We start from the raw sequence: 25,860 nt of genomic DNA, 5'->3' as shown, positions 1-25,860 counted from the left end.
TTGGCATTCCTAATTTTTTTGCATGACTTTACAACCTTAAGATTCTTTGATATCGTCATTTTGTTTAATGTAGCTTCCTTCATTTTTTAAAAAAACTTTAAAAATTGAAAAAACAAAAATGTCATCTATAGAATCATATTGGCCTCCCACATGAATCATCAGCAGGGTTGGGACATTTAGATTCACAGTGTAGTCCTCTATCGCTTGAGCTAACAGTGTAATGAGTAGCCGTAGAGAATGTTATCTTCTGTGTAAACCGGTCATTAGGGTGGGCTGGAGACAGAAACTTTGCCCCTGGTTTTCATAGCTAATTGCTAGACAGCAAAGGAATTTTGAGATTCAGGAACAATGCGTTCAGTTTCAAAATCTGTACGAGAGTATGTTCTAGCAGTGATCATAGACAATTCTGCTCCTGTCATCTCCTTTCCTCCCAGCTGTCCTGTGCCCCCTTCTGCTCCTATCCCACCTCTACCCAACTCCTGCCCCTCCACTCTTACCCTCCTTTTTGACTCTTGCCCCTACCTGTTCTATCACCGTCTCCTGCCTCTGTCCCCCACCACTTCTACTTCTAATCTCTGACTTCCTGCTTTCATCTTGTAAGTAACTGAAAACAGGGTCTTTTAGTGGAAAGTGTCAGGCAACCTTAACTATAGGTGGCATTACAAGCACCACCGATAATATAATTGTAATCCCCATATTGACACTTTTTTCCTCCTTTCTCCAAAAATAGGTGCTTCTCATCTAAGAAAACAAGTGAATAACTGAAGTTTGCAGGCTAAGCCATTTTGGAGATCTGATAAGCTGAAAAAATTTAGCAGAAGTCAATGCCAGGAAATTGTTAAAGAAATATAAAAACTTTTAAGCTCCTTTTCTGATTTTCCCCACTCCAAACTTTCCCTTGCATGAGATGTGTGAAATTTCACATGGGTTGGTTTCTTTTGAGAAGTTTGGGTCAAGGGTTGAAAATTGAGTTCACTATAACCCTCAAATGTGAGCTTCAGCCTCAACTATGGAGTGACTAGCACTGCTCCATAAAACAGTTAACATTTTAGGGGTTGTAATTCTTCTCTCGATGGCATGCATTTCTCCCATAGAATAGAGGAGCAGATTTAAACCCCATCTGAATGAAATACCTACTCAAAAAGATAGTCACCCCATTGTTTTAAATTTTGGTTGAAAAGTAGTGTAACGCTTAGAGGGTACTGAACTTCATGCCTCAGTTATGCAATGGAGCTTCATTAAGTGATTGTGTTTCAAGAATATGCACAGGCATGTGGTTTAGTGACCCCTGAAGCAGATAGCAAATGATGAAGGCATTAAAATACAGAAATACTACACTATGTGTGATCTGTAATTGTGCAAATCAGTAAAATGAAATGTCCTGGACACAGTACAGAGTTTTGGGAAGATGGATCAATGTCTGGACAATGGCAAAATGACACTTATCAGTGATACCCACTATAATTCTCCTACTAATATAATTTCCTTCTTCAAGTTCCAGGATTCAACTCCATAACTACATGCCAATAAACTAATTCTGGACGACAGTTGGGTTTAGCAGTGTGTATTGACAGTTGGGACCTTTTTACAAGTCATAAAGGGAGAAAAAATCCACCTTTGAACAGTTGCTTTATTGAAAGTTGAAGGATTGCTGTTGCATATTTACACTAAATTCACCACACCAAATGCCTTTCCGTCCCCCCACAATTGATTTCTTCATGGCTGTTCTACTCTCCCAACATGCACTGAACTTCTTTCAATAGGAGTTCCAGGCATAAAGAGAAACCAGAATAGCTTTAAAGAGACCCGTTTTGTGGACTGGAGAGGAGAATTTAGCTTAGTGTTTTAAGTCCTCTTTCTCCTAATTAAACCTTTCAACATTTAGCACATTTTTCCCTTTGTTTTCCCAAACACAGGTAGGAACTTTTTTATAAAAAACAGAAATATAAAAAAAAAATGTTTAGTTATTTTATAGGTAACGCCTAAGGAATAGTAGTATTCATAATACAAGGTGTTCTGAAAAAGAAATTTTACAAGAAATTATTACAATACTATTTCACTGCATTAATTAAGAATGTTTTATAGTCTCATGACTGTCCTATGTCAGAGAGCAACAGCATTGCCAAAGACAAACAGTCAGTATTATCAGCCAGCACCCCACCCCCAGTTATTAGATTGCCTTAAAAAAACATGAGATTTTTAAAAGGATAAAATTGGGGTTCATTTTACTTTCTGCGTTTGCTTTTTGTGTACACTTGGATCATGTTTTCAAATTTTTATATGGAACCATGAATACTAAAAAGCTTAAATTTTTTAGTGAAACCTGAGAGTCTGGTGCAATCAGTTTGATCCAGGAACTGTTTTTAAGAAAAATTCCAGCTATCATGAAACTTATGATACAATCGCGATAGTAGACAACACTGAGCACATTATTTTGTTTTGTTAAGGAATCTCATAGGTGTTTGCAGCTTTCTACAAGTATTAACCATAGCATGGAAGTTAACTCAATTTTTTGGGTCTTTATTTGTTCTTGCTTTATTTTTCAGATCACATATGGGAATTTAAATATCTACTTGCCCAGCGTAGTTCTATTTCAGGTGACATTGAACTGCACACAACTCCATGGTCATCCTGTGAGTGTCTATTTGATGATGATAAAAGGGCAGTTGAATTTAAAGAGAAGTTTCAAAAAAGTGAAAAGTCTCTCATGAAAATGACAAATCTGTCAACACACCTGGAGGAAAAATGTTCAGGTGAGATTGTAATCCATAGCTCTTTGTTGACTACCTATTTAAGTGAGAGACACATTGCTAAGCAGAAAAGCTGACTATATTTATGATAGTTAACAGTGTTTTCATTAAAACCAGACACACACAGCTAGCTGTAGGCCTGAAATTGTGTGTCTTGGAAACAGTTGTTCAGTATCCCAGTAAAAGTGTGAATGCAGCCTTCATTCAGAAGGCATAGAGATGACCTGTGAAGGGGAACAGAATAAAAATAGCTTGGATTAAATGTGTTTGTATCGCCATCTACTCTCCACTGTAACATTTTTTTTTATTGTGAGGATAATTAAGCATTGGAACAGTTTACCAAGGAATGTGATAAATTCTCCATCACATCAAGTTTGAAATCTGTCTAAAAGATATGCACTATTTCAATAAAAGTTACTGGGGCAGGTGTAGGAACTACTAGATGAGGTTTTGTGGCCTTTATTATGCATTATGGTCCTTTTCACTTTAAAAACTATATAAACCCCTGGAGCAGAACAAAACAGACCTTTTCTCTCAGAGCATAGAATGGACACCTATGTCTGTGTATAGTCATTCAACAAAACTGTGCTGGAAGAACATTGTTGAGGATGCAAAGTCAAGTGTTCAGAAGATAGGAAATGAAAGAATTACAGTTTCCTGTGCACTCTTGTGTGTATGCATTATGATACAGCTTTTAATTATATTGCTACATACTGTGTTTTCCGCAAGACCCCTCTCTAGTTCAGTGCACAGGCTGGACAAGGCACCTGTTCAGTATTTTTTTTATCCACATCAATAACCAGTTGTTTTCCATTGCTTGCAATTCTGATCAGTTTGAACAGTACAGCCATTTTTGGGAACTTAAGTAGTTTTGCTAGTATATTTTTTGTAATCCCATTTGGAACAAATCTAATGCCTTCAAAGTTTGAATCACAGACTTAAAATTTGGCGGGGCATAGTCCTGAGGTTGGAGAGGTGTCTTTTGCTGTACCCATGAAAATCTATCCAGATCTGGTTAAGTTATAAGCTGTGGAAAATCACCATTTACACGTACACAGTAGGACTTGTTTAACATTTATCCTTTTATTTTCTGAATGTTCCAGCTGCACTGCTCATGCTCCTTGGGCACACAGAGCTAGAACTCCAGGTGGAACAAAGGCAAAACAAATTCTCGTCCTGCTGCTGCTCCCCTCCATCAAACCGCCTTTTGATGCTATAAACTTTTGGTGTATCATAGCATCCTGTTTCCCCATTGTCTGTACCTGCCATAGAAAGTTTTATGTTTCCAGGTTTACTTACCAAGACACCTCTATATGTGAGAAATGTTTGAATAATCCCTGGCACTGTTATAATCAGAGAACATCTAAGTTATTATTATGTATTGCCTGTCTGATCTCAAAGTCTGTTTTTTAAAAAAATATAGGCATCTATCACAGTAATATTTAAGCACATAGGTCATTACTTTCAGATTTTTTTTTTTTATCATAATGATTTTATCATTGAGGAAATCATTCTTTGTAAAGCATGTCAATATGCAGTTCCAAAAAGATAAAGTAAATCTCAGGCTATTGTTATGTTATTTATACGCAGTGTTTTGAATCAGTTGAGCTATATCTTCTTGTTGCTGCTTTCTATGATAATATTATAAAATACTAAAACGGCACAAAATTTGATCTAATCCTTTTGTTTTTGTAGGAGTGATTCAATTGAAAGCCCATGTCTTAGACTTGAAGTTTACCATTGCTACTCCCCAGTACAAGCAACTCATCTTAGATGCTGACACTTCATTAGAATGTATTTTGGCTTCTCTTCCTATGATCATCTATTCAGGTTGTGCAAAATGTGGGTTGGAACTACAGACCGATGAGAACAAGATCTACAAGCAGTGCCTTCGTTGCTTACCATTTAACAAAGTGAGAAAGTTCTACAGGTAAATCAAATAAGAAAACTAAGACTAGTAAAACAACGTTTAGCATTAAAGAGAGATTTAAAATATATTGAATAACCATAATAAATTTCATGTAAATTTGGCTTCACATACATTAACATTGTGAATGGAAATGTGTTTTATTCTTTACTATACTGTATGTGTGCTCTTTAAGAAATAGCATTTTCTGGTGGTCAGAGCACATTTCTGGGACTCAGAAGGCAGTTCTGTTCCTGGCCTTGCCACTGACTTTTTGTGTGACATAGGGTGAGTCCTGTAACTTCATTTTGCCTTAGCTTCCCCACCAGCAAAATGAGGTGATAATACTTATCTTCTTCAGAAACAATATCAGGTTTACTGCATTTGTGTTTGTAAAGTACTTTGGATGGAAAAATTTACAGAATGTAAAGTATCCTTATGTGTTATATTATTTTTATCATTACTTAAAGGTTATATTCCATCTTTAAATAAGCCATCATAATTTGTTGACTCCCATTTAATGTGATGAGGGGATAGTAGTGATGTTTGGGGGTTACTGTAACGCTGGACTGGGATCAAGGAGGATCCTGGTTCTAGTGCTTATGTGAGAACCCAAGAAATCCATTTGACCATGTCACGGTTTCTCCTAGCTTTCAAATTTGGTGAAAGCAGAGCTTCATCCTAGAATGAGATACGCCATCTAATTTAAACTAAGGGGGACAAAAGGCAAAAAACCCTGCATCTTTCCAATTGATTGCGTACCTCCCGTAATGACCAGCAGGTGGCAGCATGAGAGAGGCTGTGCAAACAGTTGGATTTATAACAGGTTCAAGCAAACGTAAGCCTCATCATTTGATTTAACAACATAATTATTAAATGTAGAAATCGTTATTTGTTTTAAAGAATTTATTATTTCAAACACATATTTACCTTTACCTTGTTTGCAGAGTGGATTAAGCATAGCATGCATGTAGTACAGGCGAATTCTGAGGCAATGAGCATAAAGTCTGGCATATAATTTGCTTTTACATATAACTCCTTATTTTCCTAAGTTATCCTAACTTGCTTTATAATGGGATAGAACAGGGAGTGTGGTGATTAAGTACCAGCAAATAAAGCAGTCATTTTTCACTTTGTACTAGCTCACACAGCAATTAACATAGGAGTCCCTTTTATTGAATAAGGTAATATTGGCTTGGTCCTTGGAATTACCCCCTACTCAAAAATACCAGGGCATTAGTTTTTGTATTATTAGAGATTTTTAGTAATTATTGTTTTGTTGCTTTCTGAGTGCTGACAGCATGCTTAGGACTGTATTAAATTATCATAGATGACAACATGATCCCCTTCCCCAAAGAAAGCATACAACCAGAATTAGTCACAGACAGTACAATGTGAACATACATGGGTACAGTCCTGCCTACTTCTGTGAACTACATAAGTGGGGAATAGACACTGCACAGTATAGCATATGGCTAGAGGGGGCTAGAGAGTCTAGCCAGTCCCAAACTTTCAGACTGTACTCCCTAGAACTGTAGTGTGCCAGCACCTGCAATTAGGTAGGTCCCTCCCGCAGTGCTCAAGAGAATGGTAGAACAGTACCCTGCTGCTTGGGTGCTGAAGTAGTAGGACATCATCTGTACCTTCTCTTCTTTATGCAACACTGTGACAGCCTGCTGGAGGCCTCAGGGTCCAGCCACACACTATCCCAGAAAGGAGCAGAAGAGAAGTCCTTCCAGTGGCCTAGAGTTGTTGAAGGGAAGAAGACAATGAGAGAGGCTTCAGGGAGCAGCAAATCAGGGCCCAGCAGGGCCATATAAAAGCAGCTGCAGAACAGAGCAGTAGTCAGTTGCTGTCTGGAGCTGGAGGAGAGAGGACTGTGTTCCTGGCTGGCTGAAAGAGCAACAGGACCATGGACAGCTGCGGGTGGGCAGGGACTAGGGGAGCTAAGAAGGAGCTCCTGGCTGACTGCTGGGACTGAGCCCAAGACAATGCTGGAAGGGACTGGGGGAGCTGAGAAAAGTCTTGGCTGGCTGCTGGAACTGAGCCCAAGAGAGTTGCCGACAGGGGCTGGGGGAACTAAGAAGGACCTCCTGGCTGGCTGCTGGGACTGAGTAAGGACTGAGCTCAGGGAGGGCTGCAAGAAGACTGTGTCTTCAGGGAGGAATCCCTGGGGTTACAGCTCCCATACCAGTGCCGGGATAAGGTGAACACTGTGTACCTGGAAGGGGTTTGTTCTGTTTCACCTACCGACAGTGTGTGTAACTCGGCCGGAGGGCTGAGTCACTGAAAAACCGCCTGAGAAACCACTAACAGGAGTCACCATAAACTGAAAGATTGCAGACATACCCGACCAGAAGGGGGCGCTTGCGGAAGGTGGGTGCTGCCCTGTTACAAATACAGATAAGGATTTGGCATTATTTCTTTAACAAAAGGCATAACAAGAATACCGAACCCAAACTAGTCTAAACCTTTGAGAAAAATACATAAATTACCAGCTGCATAAGTTAAAATCCATATGAAGTAGCCATCAGTCAGTCAGCCTACCTTATAATAAAGCCAAGCCTACCTGCCTACTGTAGATACAGAAGAAAACAAGTGTGCACATGACTAGTCCTGTAATAGGTCTGGAGCACATGGGAGGAGATTGCTTCTGTAAGATGTTAATAATGCTCATTTTGTTCTTGTACAGTTCCCTAGACCTTCAGTTTGTATATATCAGAATTGTTAGTAGGGGATTTTTCGGAAGAGGCCTTTAACTCTGGAATTTGCTTCTCACCTTTGCTGTAACCCCGGCCAAATATTATGACTTTCAGGGCACATTGCAAAGTTTATCTGTTTACTCAGTCTTGTCTTATTAGCATGAATTAAATGAAAAAGGTTTGGTTTTGTTCAGCAGGGAGAGATTTCTTTTAATAATGTTGACATTTTATCAGAGGAAATTTTTTTTATATTTGTTTTTCAACTTTTTGTAAGAGCATGAAAGAAATATGGTAGATTCATGATATAAATAAAATAAGGTGCCCCTGCCATGGAAATTTTTAACTTTCTCTTTTCAAGATGAGCCTAAAGAACATCTTGTAACCTTTCACCCAAGGCTGGCACAATGATGGTGAGACAATCTCTTAGAGTTGCATTGTATATCAGTTCCTGAGTCTGAGCCTTTATGTGGACCTTGAACCCATAACTTTTATAAAGAGTAGTGTGTATCTAATGTTTTCACATTGACATTCTGGTCTTTGGTGTTCTAGTAAAACATCATGCACATCTTAATAGCAATTCCAAGTTGCGTGTTGTAACACTACTTAGTGCATGCTAACAAGAGAAGTCTCTTTCCCCTGCTTCACCAGAGAGACGTCTCATCTAAATGAATGAGATACAATTTATTAACAAAACATGTTGTTCTCCTCTATTTCTGTATTTTTGTAAGAGAATGAAATGTGAAAATTGGTTCAATTTAAAATAGTTAATATTCATGATTGAGATCAAATAACATTTTTCTCCTTAGCCCACTGAATCATGTCCCCCATGACTTCTTCAGAAGGTTATTTAAAGCTGTTTGCATGAGAGTGTTGTAAATTCAGCATGATTGGTGGTTTCAGAAACAGAATTGCTCCTTGAACCTTTTTTGCGAGTCAAATTTTTATAATCTGCATGTTGTTTGTACTTTGTTATATGAAGAGTTCTAATGTGGATCATCTGTGACCTTTAAACAGGTCTCTTTTTAACTAATTCATATTCATAATCTTAAACACTTTCACTAATTTTTAGGGCATAATTAGGAATAAGATAATATCTCATAATACATTTGCTTGTGTTTCTTCTGGTGTCTCACAAAGCAAGGGAAATGTCTAACTTGAAATAGCATCTGATTTTGATTCAGTAGCAGCACAAGAAGCTGATAAGGTATTAAAACAGTTAGCTCAACAAATACATCATTATCCCTAGAATTATAAAATATTTTGACAGCCTGGGCTACGTTTCTTTTTTCCTTTTCAATGTTTAATCTTTATTTATGAAATGCAACCATGATCTGCCCGTGCCCAGGTTTATTAACCTTCCAGCATGTTATCAAGCTCATATTTCCCCCCCCCCATTGACTTAGGCCGTACATGGCATGGTCTGAGTTGGCTATTACGGTGTTTATATATAAATGTTTGTTTAGATTTTTAATTTAAGGACCAAGAGCCCAGAGCACTGAATGGGTGCCTACAGTTGTATTTTAAAAACTCAAATAAATAAATAATAAAAATAAACCACATTCCTTCTGGGCTATGATTACAATGGCCCAGAAAAAATATTGTCAACTAAGGGAGATTGTATGAAAAGTTTACTATTCTTTCTAATCATGTCTCTCTCTTGAATTTCAAGGGTCACAATGCTATTTCTTTTCTTCCTCTTTCCATGTTTTTATCCCAGGTATCTACCCTTTTGCCTCCCCTCCTTCTACTTTCTTTATGGAGGATGATGATGTAATAGTGTTTCCTTCAAGTGGCACACAGCCAGAAGATATTTTCTTTATCTATAGCTAACAGCACTTTGTTAGTTAGTTAGAACACAGTAGTGCCAGACATAATGAGCAAACAGATTCCCAGTGCACAGGGAATTACACACACAATGCCTGTTTTAGTTCTAGGGGGTTATATGCTTTAGTCCTCAGGGGTTTCTTTAAATGGAGTACACATAGCATCAGACTGTTTTGGCCCAGCAAACTTGTATATGTTGTATATTGCTGTGAAGAGCTGGAATTTTGGCAGCATTTAAGGATTAGAGAGTATTCTGGTAACATGGAATGAAAATACTCAGTTTCCCAGTACCTGTCTATCTGTACCATTAGTGAATTTTAGGGGTATTTTTAGAGAGCATGTTTGACTTGACAGAGGTGGCTATATATACTCTCTCCATGGTCACCAAATTGTAGCTGGATATCTAGTTTGTAGTTGCTTAAAGTAGCCATATTAGAAAATATAGTACTTGTGCAAAAGAGATTAATTACAGATCAGTATTTTCTGTGGTATGTTACTGTAAATAAAAACTGACATAGGCTATGTCTACACTCCAAGCTAGGAGTGTGATTCCCCTGCTCGCATACACATACTTTCACTTATTCTCATTGAGCTGGTCATGCCAAGTACATAATCACCTAAAACCAGTGGGTATGAATTCGGTGTGACTACGCTGGTCCTCTGCCGCTACCCGTGCTGCTGTGACTACATTGCTATTTATATTTGCATTAGCTCTCATCGAGATAGCTGAAGTATGTGTATATGAGCAGGGGAATCCCACGCCTAGTTCATAGTCCTAGTCGCTGTGTCATGCACCAAACAGAAGGTTGACTTGAGAGTGACAGACATTTGAAAAAATTACTTCTAGGTATTACAACAAGATGTTGATTTTTATTAAACCATGTAAGACCCTGTAGCGGGGTGGTCACCCCACTCTGGCCCTGAAGGGGTTAAAGCAGCTGTGGGGAGGGCTGCAGCTGGGGAAAAGCTAGGCTGACTGGGGGAAGCAGCCACAGCTGGGGCCATGCCCCAATCAGGCCACAGCTGGCCCTTATAAGAAGGCTGTGGGCCAGAAGCTGGGAGGAGTCTACTCTAGCCCTGGAGTGGGAAGGGCTAGCTGCCAGGAAGCAAGGTACCTGAAACAGAGCAGTGCTGGGGAAGGGCAAAGGGAGCTGGAGAGCTCCAGCCTGGTAAACTCCCAGGCTGCAGGCCTTGGTAAAGGCCCAAAAAGGTACTGGGGCTGTGGAGGGGCAGCCTGGGAATAGGCTGAGGCAGCTGGTCCTAACCCCTTGGTCAATTATGAGTGGCCATTACAGACTGCAGTCTGCCGCAGTGAGCGGTGGCTAGATGATGACTGGCAGTAGCCACTGAGGCAAGGTGGGTTTAGAGGGTTGGGGGTTCCCCTGGGAGGGGAGACAGAGTGTGGGGGTACTGCTGGGGGCAGGATCCTGAGGTAAAGGGCACTGGGGTTCGTGAGGGACACTGGGCCAGTGGCAGGCGAGTCACCAGCCTGCAGAGGGCACTCCGAAGGCTGAAAAGAGCTAATTCCCAGGACAGCCAGCAGGAGGCGCTGCACCAGTGAGTCCTTGCCTCGCTACAGACTCTTTCAGTGAAGTTAGATGACATTGGGAAGAAAGTCTGAATTAAGAACCTGAGATAAGGCAGCATCCCAGAATAAGCAGAACCAAGTAAATGTTTTCCAAATGCGTCATCTGATCCACTAAAGGCTTTTTCTGCAATCTATTTTGTACTGTGGATTGCAAAAGTTTTTTAAGTTTTGTCCAGAGCCAGTCTAAAAAAGAAATCTACCTAAGTTTGTTAACCCACTGCCCTGAGAATCCCAAAAATGATGAGGCAACAGGACTCACCCACAAAGTATTAAGGATACAATTTGTAAGAAAGATACCATGCAAAACACAATATTTTGCATTTCAGAAATCTAAAATGAAATCATTTCTGGCTTATCTCTGATGTAAAGATTTTTTGCAGTTAAGCAATTTCTCCAGGAGATTATTTGAATTTATTAGGAAATCCAGTGGACAGTTACTTATTTCCATATTTTTGCAGGAAGTAAACTATATTGGATGAATGCCCACAATTTCATAGAAGATGAAAAATCAAAGACTAAATCTGATGCAGAACAGAATCCCCTCTTCTTTTTTTGGTTACTTTTGCCTTGGATAGTGCTTTACTTTCATTATCTTAAAAAGTATCCCCCAATTAGGTTTTTCTCATCTTTTGTGATTTAAAAAAAAATGGAAATAAATCCAGCTTCTCTGCAGTCTTCTTAACCTCTTTGATTTTACCACTTTACATTCTCATGGTCCCACAGACCCTTGCTTCTTACTTTTGATGCACTAAAAGAATTTCTTGTTTATCTTTATATCTCTAGGTATTTATTCAAATTTCTTCTTAATCAACATCTTCGATAAAGTTTGTTCCTTTCTTTTAGCTGTTTATATGAACTTTGATTTCCTAACTCTTCCCTTCAGGCAATTTTAACTAACTTCCTCATTTTTAAAAAAGACCTGAAGCACCAGGTCTTGGTATGTTCCCCTGAAAAGGGATCTAAATTAATTATAGATTCATAGATATTAAGGTCAGAAGGGACCATTATGATCATCTAGTCTGACCTCCTGCACAAGGCAAGCCACAGAATCTCACCCACCCACTCCTGCGAAAAACCTCTCACCTATGTCTGAGCTATTGAAATCCTCAAATCGTTGTTTAAAGACTTCAAGGTGTGGTTTAAAGACTTATATTGCAGTCAAGGTGTGGGAGTGGCATTTCTGGAAGCCACTAATAATTACTTATACTTATATATGTCCAAGGATCACAAAGTGATCTAAACTATCTAAACGGAAATGTAACCATCTCTTCTGAAGTAAAACATTGCATCGGTTCAACAACAATTCTCCGTAACAGCTTAGGGAATTGAGTATATAGCCTCCAGTTAAAACTACTGGGAGAATTTTGAGGAAGCAGAATAGCCGTACCCAAATTAGAATTTAGCCAGGATACTATGGTTATTAAAAGTATCACCAGATCTTTGAAGACCACATGGTCAGGGCCTTGATTTTATTTAATCCAACAGATTTCAGCAGCACAGGGCTAATATCACCAACACCACTTTCTATAACTCCTCACTAACTTCTTAGAGGTCTCCTATCTGAATTATTTACCAGGACTGTCCATGTTTAGATAATGAGATGTGGTTCAAAGAAATATGGCTATGCCCTAAGTGTTAAGGGGATAGCAGATGGTGTGTCAAAGAATTTGCCCATAGAGAAGATGTCACAGGCACAATCAACGTAACTACCTGCTGCAGAAATGTTGAACGTTAAGCATTAAAAGGTAGTGCAGTTTGGTGCATTTTCTCCTTGTATTTCCTGCTAAATTACTATATAAATCCTGATAACAGCCAAACCTACCCCAAATAGGATGCAACACACTGGAGCTATGGAAATCTGCCTTTCTTACGTTGTACCTTATCTGTGGTTGCAGATCTCTTCTACTGAAGTGACTCCTTCCCTTTCTCCTGTCTCCCTCATGCCATCCTAGTGAGGTGGCCCCTGAGATGTGGGCATATCCATTGTAAAGACCCAGACTTGGAATGATTTTGTGCCTGCCTTTTATTTATTTATTGTATTTATTTATTTAGATTTAAAATGATTAAAAATACACTTATCCAAGGCTCTGGATACTTATCACAATTAATGATACAATACAGTGAAACTCCAGCAGCATTAAAATATTCATTCCAACAAGGAGTCAGACAGACACCTAAAAAACATAGGGTTGAAGTTCAAATTATTATTAATTTGACTCTGAATTATCTACATTATCTATCTAATATTTGCCTGAACAAAATAAGCTATATATATATTTCTTTGTTAGCATTATACTTATTAATATCTGCATGTGATAGCTGGTGTCATTATAGATTAATTATACCTTTGGCTATTTCTCAAATGTCTTTTACGGTGAATCCTGCAATGTCCTTAGTTCTTGTCAGTGTTTGTTGGGAACTCTACTAAATATAAATGCAATTGGTCAGTCCTTGTGTAGTCTTATGGGCTTTGAGCTTGCTTATTAGAGTGATGAACTCTTAGTTTTGCTGTGAACACATGGACTTCCGAGAATCAATTTCTTGATGCTTATCCTGTTTACACTGGTAGGCTACATTGTGATGTCAGCACCAAAATAGGAGACATCATGTGAAGAAAAGATCCAAAATGTGAGCAATTAAAATATATTAGAAAAGGGAAAAAATCGATTTCATATGATTGATTGGGAGAGTGAGGATGAGTCTCTAAATGTGGGATTATTTTCTGTTTCTTTAGATCTGATGATAAAGCTTTCTGTGGCTGACATTCTGTTATACACTTGAAATAATTAATTTAGTTTGTGAAAGTTAATAGAGAATTTTTTTTAAAGATTTTTAAATTGTCATTGGCTCCAAGAGTAATATCAAAAACTGATAAAACCATAAATTAATTAAAACTTACTGTTCTATTTTCATTATTTATTAATTTTTATTTATTTCTGAAATAGAAACATATGACTCTTTTTCTCTTTGATATTGCAATTTATTCTTAATTGATTAGAAATTTCAGCAGGGGGTCTGAAACGACTGCTAAGCTGCCAACAGGTTCTGCTAGCTTAATTGCTTGCATACAGAGAGTACGCTGATTAGGCTGAATCACTGGTCAAGGGCCTGGAGTTAAAAGCAGAGAATGTCCTTGACTCCTGAAATGCCATAGCTTTAGGCACTTGAGTATATTTGTTTTTGCTATAATTTAATTGTAAATCGTGGCAGGAATGGTAAGCACACTTGTGCACTCTTATGCGCGCGCTCTCTCTCTCTCTGTCATATATATACACACACACATCTTTGATGTGCTCATTCTGGGCATTAGAGAATTTAGCATTTCACCCTCTGTTAAAAATATCTACACTTTTTTTAACCTCCAGAAAACTTAGTTAAAGAAAACGGTTATGACTATATCTTTGCCAACTTACTTTGGAAACAAATGCCCTTTCTGTTTGTGGAGGTCAGGCCAGATGTTATCATTACTAAGGTACAACTTTCCTTTACTGAATGGAAGTTGTGCCCGCTAAAGATGGCAGTTTTTGGCTCAGAGTGAATAACTCATGTTAATACATTAGTTGAAACAGAAAGTTGAATTCCCAAAGGCTGTAGTGCATTCTCTGAGTGATGAAGGGAAATAGTCATTTCCCACTGAATCACAGAACTGTCAATTCTCCTGGCATCTTCTTAAGGAATCTTAATCTCAAGACTAAGGTTTTGAGCTTGAAGAATGTATCAGATACTCAGCCTGGTGCAAATCGGTAGAGCCCTACAAATCTGTGGATATTTGTTTTATATCCATGGATATCCGGAGACCATGTTTGTGGATTGCGGGTTGGATGCAGACACAAATTTTGTATCCGTGCAGGGCTCTACAAATCAGCCTTGCTCCACAGCTTCATCATCTGAGGGTCTGGCCCTAAACATGTTGTATGGTGAAATTTCATTTTCTTTCAATCTAAAGCACAGATTACGAAAAGCATAAATCTATCCCTATTTTCTAAAATCCCAGCTTGGTTGATAATTCTATGGCATCATCATGCACAGCCATTAGAGAATCCATTAGACTGCCAGGTTGGCAGAAATCAAGAGCATAAAAGAGATTTACCAGATGAAAATATTAGGTAAATAAAGGCAATATTATATTTAATTACCTTGACCATAAATTTTGTTTCTGTTGCAAAAATAAAACCATTTCAAATGCAAGCATGTATGGGAATCTGTTTTCTGATTTAGACCAGCCCTGATGACTGCAGAAGACAAAGGATGTGAGATTTGTATTCAAGTGGTGTCCGAGTTGATGGAGAAAATCTTCCTGAATATTCCTGCAGACTGGTTGAACAGATTCATAGGTACTGTACCATACATCATTTGTTAGAAGAACAATCAACTGCAACACAGAACCAGAAACACTAAACTGAAACAAAGTTATAGATACTGCCCGCACACACCAGAGGCCAGGACATTGATCTGGTTTGGTATGATCTTTCTGAGGTTTTATGTAACATTTAGCTTTAAAAGAATTGCATATGTTTCATGTTCCACTGTGGATTTGTCAGACATTAATACTTAATTCCAGACTAATAATGTTTGGGAATTAAGTTTATAAACATTGATCAGTTGTTCAGAATCCTGAAGGCAAATATTGTAGTTGTCACAAAAGACAAATGTGAGAGATGTAGGAAGTTCAGAATAGAATTTAGGTAACAGGAGGTATTGTGAGATGATTATTTATAACTAGGACTATGTTTTAGTCATGGATATTTTTAGTAAAAGTCATGGACAGATCATGGGCAGCAAACAAAAATTCACGGCCTGTGACCGGTCTGTGACTTTTACTAAAAATACCAGTGAATAAAACTTGGCTGCAGGGGGGAGGACTGCCCGGGGGCCCCGTGAGTGCTGAGGGAGGGCGGCCTGGTTGCTTGGGGGGAGCGAGCAGTACCGCGCGGTCCAGGACCTGTGCTAGTGCTGGAGGGTTCCTGGCCAATGGGAGTTGCAAAGCCTGCGCTCTGGGCAGAGGCAGCCCATAGAGCTGCCTGCCCACACCTCTGTCTAGCAGCTGAGCAAGGGGGATATTGCTGCTTCCGGGAAGTCCCCCAGGTAAGCACCGCCCAGAGCCCACCTCACTCCGTCCAGTGCCCCAACCCCCTACCCCCTCCCACACCCAACACTGCTGCTGCGGCGGCGGGCATGGAGGCCCAAAACTGGCCCAGCAGCGGACAGTGCGTCTGGTGCAGGGGCTGCTTGAACTGCCCCTAAGCTAGATGTGCTGGCTGCTGCAGAAATCACAGAATGTCACGGAATCCGTGACTTCCATGACCTCCGTGACAGACTCACAGCCTTAATTATAACATTACATAGCTGAATACAGTTACGAGCTGAGAGAGAGAGAGAGAGAGAGAGAGAGTGTGTGTGTGTGTGTGTGTACATTCATGTGTATATATATGTGTATATATATATATATGTAGATATGGATTTTCATCTCAATTTTTAAAAATAACTGCCATAGTTTCAGAATGTATATAACTGCAAATGTTGTTGGTGTCTTGCTGAGAACTCCCGTGTTGCTGACACATCCTCAAAGTAGACCTCCTGCTTGGGAGCTGCTATAGGGTAAGTCACAGGAATTGTAGTTTAGCTTATGAATGACAGGCTCAGCAAATCAGAAGCTGTGCAAAACTCTTCTAAGAAAAGGTATACTTTTTTAATTACTAAATTAATTATTCAGTGTTGTTGAAATGCTGAGCAGTTTTTCCTGTGTTTTATCCCTTCCAAGGAGGAGATCTAATCAGAGGATGTGACATTACAATGGCAGGTCTTTGGGGCTTGGAGGAAGAACTTAAGTGTAGATGTTAGCATGATAACAATGAAGCATAACTGTCTGGTTCACTGTCTTTTGCAGTGCCTCCCTCAGATACTACCTATGGCATGATAGTGGCAGACCTGTGCCACTCCCTACTAGCAGACACTGAAGCATCCTATCTGTTGGACATTAGGAGCCATTTTGTGCTGGATGAAAACAGCTATCCTTTGCAACAGGATTTCTTTCTGCTGGATTTCCATCCTGATCTCTGAAGCGTTGTCCTCCACAGCGACTGATTAACAGAGACCTTATGAACAAGCAGATTGGGGAAAAAAAGAGAGAGAGAGAAGAAAAATTAATTATCTCATGGAAGGAAGTTGTAAAAAAGCACAGTGAAAAAGGGCTTTATCTTTACTTTGTACCAAAAGCTAAAAGACTAAAAATGAAATTCCACCAATTGTATATATTGCTTCTGTAGTATTTTATGAATTGTCATATAGGTTGTATATGCTGTACTTAAAGATTTTTCATATATCTTTATTTTAAAAATGATTTCACCAGTGTTTTCTCCTCGTCTTCCTCTTTTCTCAGCCCCTTCAGAAAAGTCTTCTGATGTTGATAGACAGTGAAGTTTTATGAACATTGGTAGAGGAGAGGGAAGCCACTATTCTGTAGTATGATCTTAGTTGTTAGAGACTCTGTTTTCGTTATTTCTTATGTCTTTGCTTTGGTTCCCCTCCTCTCTCCTTCAGATAGCAGAGTCTTCTTCATTTTCTCCTAACAATATAGTCTTGCCTCCCTCCCACCAGAACCCTTTCTCATTCAAGAATCCCAGTTTCTGAGCCCACCATACAAATTGGGACTGGTCTTCACACACAAGTCATACTGGTTTAACTAAAACTGATATTAAAAACCTGTTGAGTTAAATTGCTGCAAACTCCTTTGTGGACCCTCTTAAATTAATTTAACCCTGGTATATATTGATTTATCTTAAGCTGTCAAGAAATTGATTGAAGCCAAATCAATATAAGCCAAATTTCTATCTCATTAACAGTGTCCATGCAGGGTTTTTCACCAATTTAAATGGATTTAAAAACACATCTTCAGTTACATTTTGGCTCACCTTTGCATGCAGACTGGGCCTAAAGCCAATGGGTAGCAAATATACAGAAATCATGAGTTGACTCCCATCTCGTCCACAGTTTCACTGCTGGAGGGGCTAATAGAGCCAGTCAGTGTGTGGATAGTTCTGTGTCTGGCCTTAACAATTTTCCCATGTTTAGTTTTTAAGAGAAATCTTGTCTGAGCACAGGATTGGTACCGAACAACTCCTGAGTTGTAATTCTGGCTTTGTCATTTGCTACTTCTGTTTTCTTGGACCAGTCATTTAACCCTCTATCATATTTGTACCTCCTGCTCTAAAATGGGATGACCTCTCAGGAATGTCATGAGGATCAGTTAATGTTGGTAAACCACTGAGAGAGCAAAAAGTGCTGCCCAGCACTTTCCAATCTTATCCAAGTATAGACCTTTTCCATCTTTGTTTTGCTGTAGTCCTCTCCCCTCTATATCAAGCCTATTTTAGTTGTTTCTTATCTCATTGTGTTATTGTGTTCATACTGAGTTTGAAAACTTTACCTTGCAAATAAACTATAAAGCATCTTATGAAAGGTTGAAATTCTAATAATTATTCTAATTCCTTTCCTGAAGAACCTCTCATCTGGTGCTTGCAGACCTGCCCATCATAGTTTTAACTGCTAATTCAACATCTATTACCACAAATCAAATAAATTCCTTTACGCACAACTATATATGCATGCCAGCTTATCGGTTAATTCATCTTACTTCCTGGATATGCACGAGGGTGGTTCTGCAGAGCAAAAACATATGTGTATCTCTTGGAGAGTAACGTGGTTTTAACAAACTAGGGAAAAAAGATTGTTATACTAAAACTGTAATATTTAATAAATGAAAATCAAGAGTTCTGGTAAACTTAAACAGATACATAAAACAACAATCTGCTTATTAAGCCATATTTCTTGGCAGAGCACATCCCGTCGGTGCTCTGCATTGCTGCCTATACAGTTGCCTGTAATAACCTGGATCTGCTGACCTTCAGGGCATACTACAAGGTGTAACCATTGGCTTTTCTGTGAAGGTAGCAATGTAAAGGGAGCTAATGGGTTGGGGGAGGAGTTCTGTTGTGAACTGAATTTTTTGGGAGCAGTTGAAGTGGTTAGCTGCTTGTTTCAGCTTTTATTATTTTATTTTATTAAGACCAAGGTGTGCAAAGTGCTAGATAGGTGCTTTTTTGAGTACTTTTTATACATCAAAATAAACTATGCTTTCCTCTTTGCTGATTTTTATTGCCAATACATGCTTGTCATATCTTGTTCTGGGTTAGTTTTTCATGGCAGTTAAACAATTGTCACCTTGTGCCACTGACAAAAAAACAAATTAGCATGTAAATGAAGATCATTAGTTAACATGTACCATCCTATGTTTTCTTAACAGTTAAGGAGGGAGTTGGGGGGCAGGAGGGATATTTTCTGCTCTCATTGTCTAAAGACCTCAGATGTAACCTGGAGTGAGAAGTAAATGTTTTTATTATAATGTCTTTACTCTTAGACTTGGTCTGTACACAGTATTTTTACCCATATAACTATTTCTGTCATGGGCCTGATTTTTTTACCAAGATAGCTACATCAGTACAAAATCTAGGGGATGCTCTTTTATCACTATAAAGTTGACTTATACTGGATGTAGCTTATTCTCCTTCCCCTGGAGGACTAGGTATGCTGGTATAAATCCCCTTCTCATCAATATAACTGGATGTAGGTTAGGCAGAGTCTTTTTGTGACCAAAAAGATTTTGCATCATATAAGACACTGGTTCTCAACTGGGAGTCTGTGGTCCCCTGGGGTTCATGAGCAGGTTTCAGAGGGTCTGCCAATGACTGGACTTCAGCCCCAGGCAGTGGAGCTCAGGCTCAGGCTTAAGCCCTGGGCAGCAGGGCTTGGGGAGGGAGCATCACCTCCATCCCCTGACTCACCTCAGTGGGCCACCCAGCCTGTCTGGGTTAGGGGGACATAACAAAAAAGTGCAGTGTCACTGCAGGAGAGACTCTCCCTGCTATCAGAAGGTGTTGCCTTATAGCCATTGACTCTGTGAGCAGGCAGCAGCTAGCCAAGAAGACACGCTACTGCTCTTCCCTGCTACATCAGCTCTTCAGGGAGCAGGGCCAAATGGAAGGCAGAAATCTGGGGTGGGGAGAGCATGTGGCATGGGCCAGCTGCAGGTTTTTAATTGCAGTGTAGAAATACCCTTAATCTCTAGCCTCTGCAAGCCTTCGAGGTCTTCAAGTCCATGGTCATGCCCTTTTTTCATCTTAAGTACTTCCTTGCCCATGCTTCAGTGCATTGCCACTTGTCCTTTCGCTCTGTGACACAATTTTTTTTTAGTAATTCCCAAATCAAGGAGATTCTGGGATTTGTAGTCCAAGGACCATTGGAGTTGTAGGGCCTCAGAGCAAGCAAGGCCTGCTGGAAAAGGAAATGGAAGAAAGGCAAGCCACTTTTCTCAGGATGAGGAGAGATCTGGGGAGAGTCAGAGCTGCTGGCAGGTATCTCCAGTGACTGGTGTGTTCAAGAACTGTGGTGGGGCTTCTGCTGAGAAGGAGTTGGAGAAAGCCCAGGAAAGGCTGTGCTGAAGACACCTGTGGAAAGGCTGAGTTGGAGGCCCAAGAAGCAAGTAAGCACAGGAAGTAACATGGAGGGGAGAGTGAAATGAACATTTTGAGGCTGACGAGGACATTCTCTTCTACCATAGTCTCCAGCCTTGAGGCCCAAGCTATGAAGCAAGAGGATGGGTTCCCCACATCTTAGTAGTCCACCTTGAAGTGTTGTGCTGAGACTCCGCCAAACAAAGAGGCAAGGACTGTTTGTGACAGCAAGAAGGGTGAACTCCTGATACAACAGAAGAAGTTTGTGCTCTCACAGATTTGGAGAGTGCTGTAGCCCAGGAAGGTGTTTGTGGAACCCTCCCTGAATGGTGGCAGTTTGGACTTATATTCTAAACTTTTGTTTATCCCAGAAGAGGAGGACATTTTAGTTAGTTTTGAAGGCTACAAGCAGAGTGAAACAGGCATAGAAGGGGAAAATGAGGCCGTGATGGCCATACCATGACATGTATATTAATAAGGGCTGGTAGTTTCTTCTCAAGTGTAAGGTGAATCTGGCAATGTTGGGTGTGGGAGAAGCTACAAAACAAAAATATAATTTGACTTGTTCTCTCTCTCTGTCTTTGCAGGTCTTATCTCATTTATCATCAATCTCCCTCCCGGTAAGCATGACTCCACTGAGCTCCCATGGACTGTTGTGGAATTGGTTGGACCTTTTAAACCTCTCAACACTGTTTCCAGGAAAAATTAATTTCCTAATGAGTCAAACTGTCAGCTGCAATAGAGAAAATGTTTATAATCTAGTGATACAATTGAGCTGAGACAATACTGAACAGACACAATTTTCTTTGCTGTCTGATGTAAATAGTTGCTTACAAATGAGAAGCGCACTGTTCTTCAAGTATCTGTCACTTGGACCTTGAGCATGCAACACTAGAGGGTTTTTTATTTAATACAAGGATCTGTAGGGGCCACGTGTATGCCCTGTACCTCCTCTTGCTCCCATATGAGAGCATAAAGGGCAGCAAGAGTCCAACCCCCTAGGTCTTAGCTTAGGCTAAACCTTTTTAAAATCTTCCATATTCTTCAGTTCCACTTCTGATTATTATATCTGACTACATGAACTGATCCAAACTGTCTGTCTGGCGCAAACTCTGTGGATCAGACGCTTCCTGCAACCACACCCCTGTACAGGGTTCCTTATCCTGCTAGACTCAAAGGTTTCCAGCCTTGTCCATCCTGTGATGGACTAATTCCCCTGAAGATGGACACAGCAGGTGTCTCTTTTGCCTTGGGGGACTCATGTATTCTGAGTAGATGCTGTTTGCTTGTCCTTCTCTGCTGGAACATGGAAGCTCTGAGACGAGGTTAAAACTCCATTTTCTGGAACAATCCCTGAAAGTCTCATCAGACCCTAATTAAACGAGCTTCAGAATCCTATTAGTGGATAAGATCTCTTAATCCAGCAGGCAACACCTAAGACAGCACCTAGGAAAGATTTGGTACTGACTGCAGCACCAAGCTGGTACTGACTGCAGCGTCAAAGCCAGCATTGACACCTCCAGTATTGAAGCTAGGCTCTGAGGCTGCTCTAAATATCAAGAAGTCTGAGAAAGGAGCTCAGTGTCATCCCATAAATTCAAACACAGCAAAGCCTCTGGAAAGGACTTTGCTAAGCCTAATGTGTTGTCAAGGACTGGGGAGAAGGAGGAGTCTGTGACACAGCAGTCTCTGCTGGCACCATTCCTGGCTCCAGTGATGCACCCCTCAGTGTCTACCCCAGCCTCGGTGGAGGGGAGTAGGCCTGAATGTGAGCCACCATTGGTACCAAGAAACCTAGTGGCACTGGAACAGACTCCAGCACCAAGAGTGCCTTATGTGTTGGCACCACCCGAGAAGAGGTTTGCTCCTCACTGTCACCAGAGCATACATTTTCCCCATCATCAAATAGCGAATCCTGTCCCCTGAGATCTGTGATCGCACGACCAAGACCAACTTCATCTCTGCCATCCTGTCAAGACTGGCACCAGACTGGCCAACCCTCATTAAATCAAATTGTACTCCTATAGCATGTCACCGTGGCCCGATTGGGTAGTGAAGGCCCACCATCACAGGCATCAAGAAGCTGGTCTCCATTGCCATCAACGCCCCACTGAAGGATCTCTCCTCTTTGTCACTTGATGAGGCAGAATACTTGGCACCGATATTAGCACTGGATGACTTTTAAAGTATTCCAAGAGCTCTTTGTGATGATAAGATTAACTCAGGACTGAGATGTTTGTCATACTGAAGAAATCCCACAAGCTGTTCAACATCCTGTCAACTTCTGGTGTAGCCAGGATTGCCCTCCCCATTGATGAGACTCCTTGACCCAGTCAAAGCTCTGTGACAAACGCCAGTCACAGTAACACCAACAGCAAAGCAAGTGGAAAAAGAAGCACCAGGTTCCCTCTATGGGGTTTGAGTACTTCTGCACTTAACCCAACCCGGGCTCCTTAGTCATGTCTGCCATACAAGAGAAGTCGACTTTGAACAAAAGAACAGCCAAGGACTCTAAAAGACTTGGAAGGAAGGGTTGCATTCTGCTTTACTGCAACAGCATTTGGCGAACCGCCAGGCTGTGCTGGCCAACTACGATGTTCACCCTGTCCCATGTGAGACACCTTTCCTCATGACAGCAGAGAGACGCTTAAGGGTATAATTAAGGATGGTCAGTGGATGGCCAAAATAGACTTGCAGGTGGTGTTTGATGCCTCAGACATTGCAGAGAGGTTATGACCACCACAGTGACCATGCATACAGCATTGTAGCTGCAAGCATTAGGCATACTGAGAGAGGTACAGGCCACAATTGAGGATTTGTTCTTTGAAGTCTCAGAGCTCTCTAGTGTGAAAGGAAAGATGGCACACTGCACTCACTGAAGGACTCTGATCACATTCCTGTTCCATACCACAAGTTGTCTCGTCTTCAGCAATAGCTGTGAGAATTCGCAACATCCTACCATAGAATATCACACCAAGAAGAGCTCAAGTCACAGCAGAGGGCAGCAGCCTTCCTCTTACTGTGGAACACACCCTGCTCCTTCAACACGGCAGCAGATTTTACAAGACCATCAAAGGCTACATCAGACCCAATCTATAGAGCATAATGTTCAGAAGCTACCTTTTCTCATTCCACTATGTGACATCTGCCATTACATCAGACAGATGGATACTAGAGATTATTGCCCAAGGCTACCTCATCCCTCTTCAGGGAATCTTCTTACAAGAGCCTGCTACAAACAGAATTGTTCTTGTTACTTTGTCTAGAAGCCATTGAGGAGTTCCCAGTAGAGTTGAGGAAAAGAGGCTTCCATTCCCAGGATTTTTTTCCTCATTCCAGAGAAGAAAGTGTGTCTTCATTCTATCCTAGGCCTGATCATTCTCAATAAATATATATGCCATCTCAGGTTCAGGATAACAACACTTGCCTCCATCATTCCATGTCTCCAAGCTCAAGACAGGTTTGTGGCTCTGGCTCTTGACTTTCAGGATGCATACTTCTACATAGCCATCCACCTGGCCCACAGGAAGTACCTAAAATTCACAGTGTGGCCCAACCACTATAGAGCTCTATCATTCAGACTTTCAGCAGTACTCAGTGTATTCATGAAATGATGGCAATAGTGTCAATGTGTTTAAGAAGACAGGGAATCCACATCTACCTATACCTGGACACCTGGCTGATTAGGGAGGGTCCCAACAGGAGACTGCAAGAGCCTTGCAATACATCCTTTCCCTGTTTTCTCGATTAGGACTCCTGGTGTACTATGAGAAGGGGTGCCATTCTTGGTCCCTTCCCTGATAACTCTTACCATGAACGTTTGAAGGACAGATTGGGGTGCCCACCTGAACTATCAACAGATGCAAAGACATGTCTCAGGACAACCTGGAACCTCAAATGACAGTCTTAGCTCCAGGATGTTAATACGGGGCTGCATAATATTCCTGCCAGTTCTATGTAACTCCGTGGTGCAAACTCTATGTAACTCCTGATGGACACGCATCTGCAATGCGCTCTGTAAATAAGCAAGGAGCTGCTCAATCATCCCTTCTTTGCCACCAAGCTGTAGATATGCGGTTATCAACCAGGGGTAGCCCCACTAGCTCTACATGTTCCATGGTTACCAACAACCTAGCAGATTTCTTGAGCAGACAATGATGACCAACCACAAGTGTCACTGCAGAAATCGATCCTAGACCCAATATTCTGTCATTGGGGGCCTCCATCGTAGACTTATTTATCACAGAGGTCAACACCAAGTGTGTTTGTACTTCTGCTCCAGAGGACACATGAGCCTGGGCTCCCTACCAGACACCCTTCTCCTTCGATAATCTCAAGGATCCCTTTCCCTCCAAATCCCCAGATCCCCAGGATAATATCCAAGATCAGACAAGACAAGGCCTTAGTCATCATGATAGTCCCATACTGGCCAAGTCAGTTTTGGCTTGTTAGAGTGTTATAGATGTGCAGGTGGTCTTCCACTCATCTCTAACCTTGTCCAGACATAATTTCTCAGAATCAAGATCAGATACCACACCTAGGCCTACAGTCGTTGCACCTGATGTCAGCTGGTTCAGCTCCCTACAGGTTAAGGAGATTCTTACACAAATCAGGAGTTCTTCCACCAGAAAGATTAGTTCTCAAAATGGAAGGGAGTCTCCATATGGTCAACTCAGAATAAGGTTGACCCAATGGAGGCTCTAATACTGAAGATCCAGGAGTAAATCCTGCTCCTTAAACACACAGGGTTAGCACAACTGTCTCAAGGTTCACTTTGCTGCATATCTGCATGTCACACTCTGGTACAGTCATACTCAGTATTCTCATGCCCTATGTTATCAAAATTCCTCAAGGGCCTCCTTCACACTTGCCCTCCAGTCAGAGACCCAACTCCCACATGGGACCTGAACATCGTCCTCCTGAAGCGTAAGGAGACACTGTTTTATCCACTGTCAGAGCGCTTAATACACCACCTTGCCATCAAAATGGTCTTTCTCATGGCCATTACCTCAGCATGGAGAGTGAGTTTGAACTCCAAGCCTTTATGACTGGACCACCTTTACACATCCTTCCATAGGGAAAAGGTGGTACTGAAATCACACTCCAAGTTCATTTCTAAGGTAGTCTCAGAATTCCATTTAAACCAATCAGTTACTTTAGCAGTCTTTTCCCTATAGCCACACTCAATGTTAGGAGAGCAAAAACTGCATATTTTGGACATGGCCAGAGCTTTGCCCTTATTACCTCATGTGACATATGGTCAAAGTGTTAAACATCCTGCAAAATAAATAACCCACAAAAGACATGTGGGGAGATAATGTTTGTGTTTTTGTGTATTTACATATATATGAGTAGGGTCAAGGATGTAATCAACAGTCCCTGTCTATGCTGTATTTTGATAGTTCAGAGATGAAAAGAACATCCTAGCATTTAAATGAATTGTAAACATGGGATATCTTTGTATTCATCTCTCTTTGAAATGTACTGTGAATAGTGGAGGAACAAGCAAATTGCCTCATGTTAATTCATATAGCTAAGTACCAGTGATGGACCTCTTTCAAAGTCATCCTAATTACCTTTT

General features: G+C 40.7%; 1 protein-coding gene across 17 annotated transcripts in view; it reads left to right on the top strand.

Annotated features, from left to right (window-relative positions):
* The window catches only part of SHLD2 (shieldin complex subunit 2), a 150,157-nt gene extending 131,244 nt beyond the window's left edge, over positions 1-18,913 (top strand). For 9 of the 17 annotated variants that reach the window (XM_037904308.2, XM_043552178.1, XM_037904300.2 and 6 more), the window contains 4 exons: positions 2,547-2,753; positions 4,446-4,680; positions 14,989-15,104; positions 16,658-18,223. In XM_037904308.2, coding sequence (XP_037760236.1) covers positions 2,547-2,753; positions 4,446-4,680; positions 14,989-15,104; positions 16,658-16,830 — 731 coding nt within the window. In that variant the 3' untranslated portion in view covers positions 16,831-18,223. Of the gene's footprint in view, positions 1-2,546; positions 2,754-4,445; positions 4,681-5,306; positions 5,495-13,339; positions 13,399-14,988; positions 15,231-16,657 lie in introns of those variants that run through there. The other 8 variants (XM_043552181.1, XM_043552180.1, XM_043552179.1 and 5 more) reach the window with 6 other exon arrangements.
* The last annotated feature ends 6,947 nt before the right edge of the window (positions 18,914-25,860 follow it).

The sequence above is a fragment of the Chelonia mydas genome, chromosome 7, assembly GCF_015237465.2.
Source record: "Chelonia mydas isolate rCheMyd1 chromosome 7, rCheMyd1.pri.v2, whole genome shotgun sequence".
Taxonomy (NCBI): Eukaryota; Metazoa; Chordata; order Testudines; family Cheloniidae; genus Chelonia; species Chelonia mydas.
The sequence above is the reverse complement of the archived record's forward strand: the minus strand, read 5'-3'. Positions and strand labels throughout refer to the sequence as shown.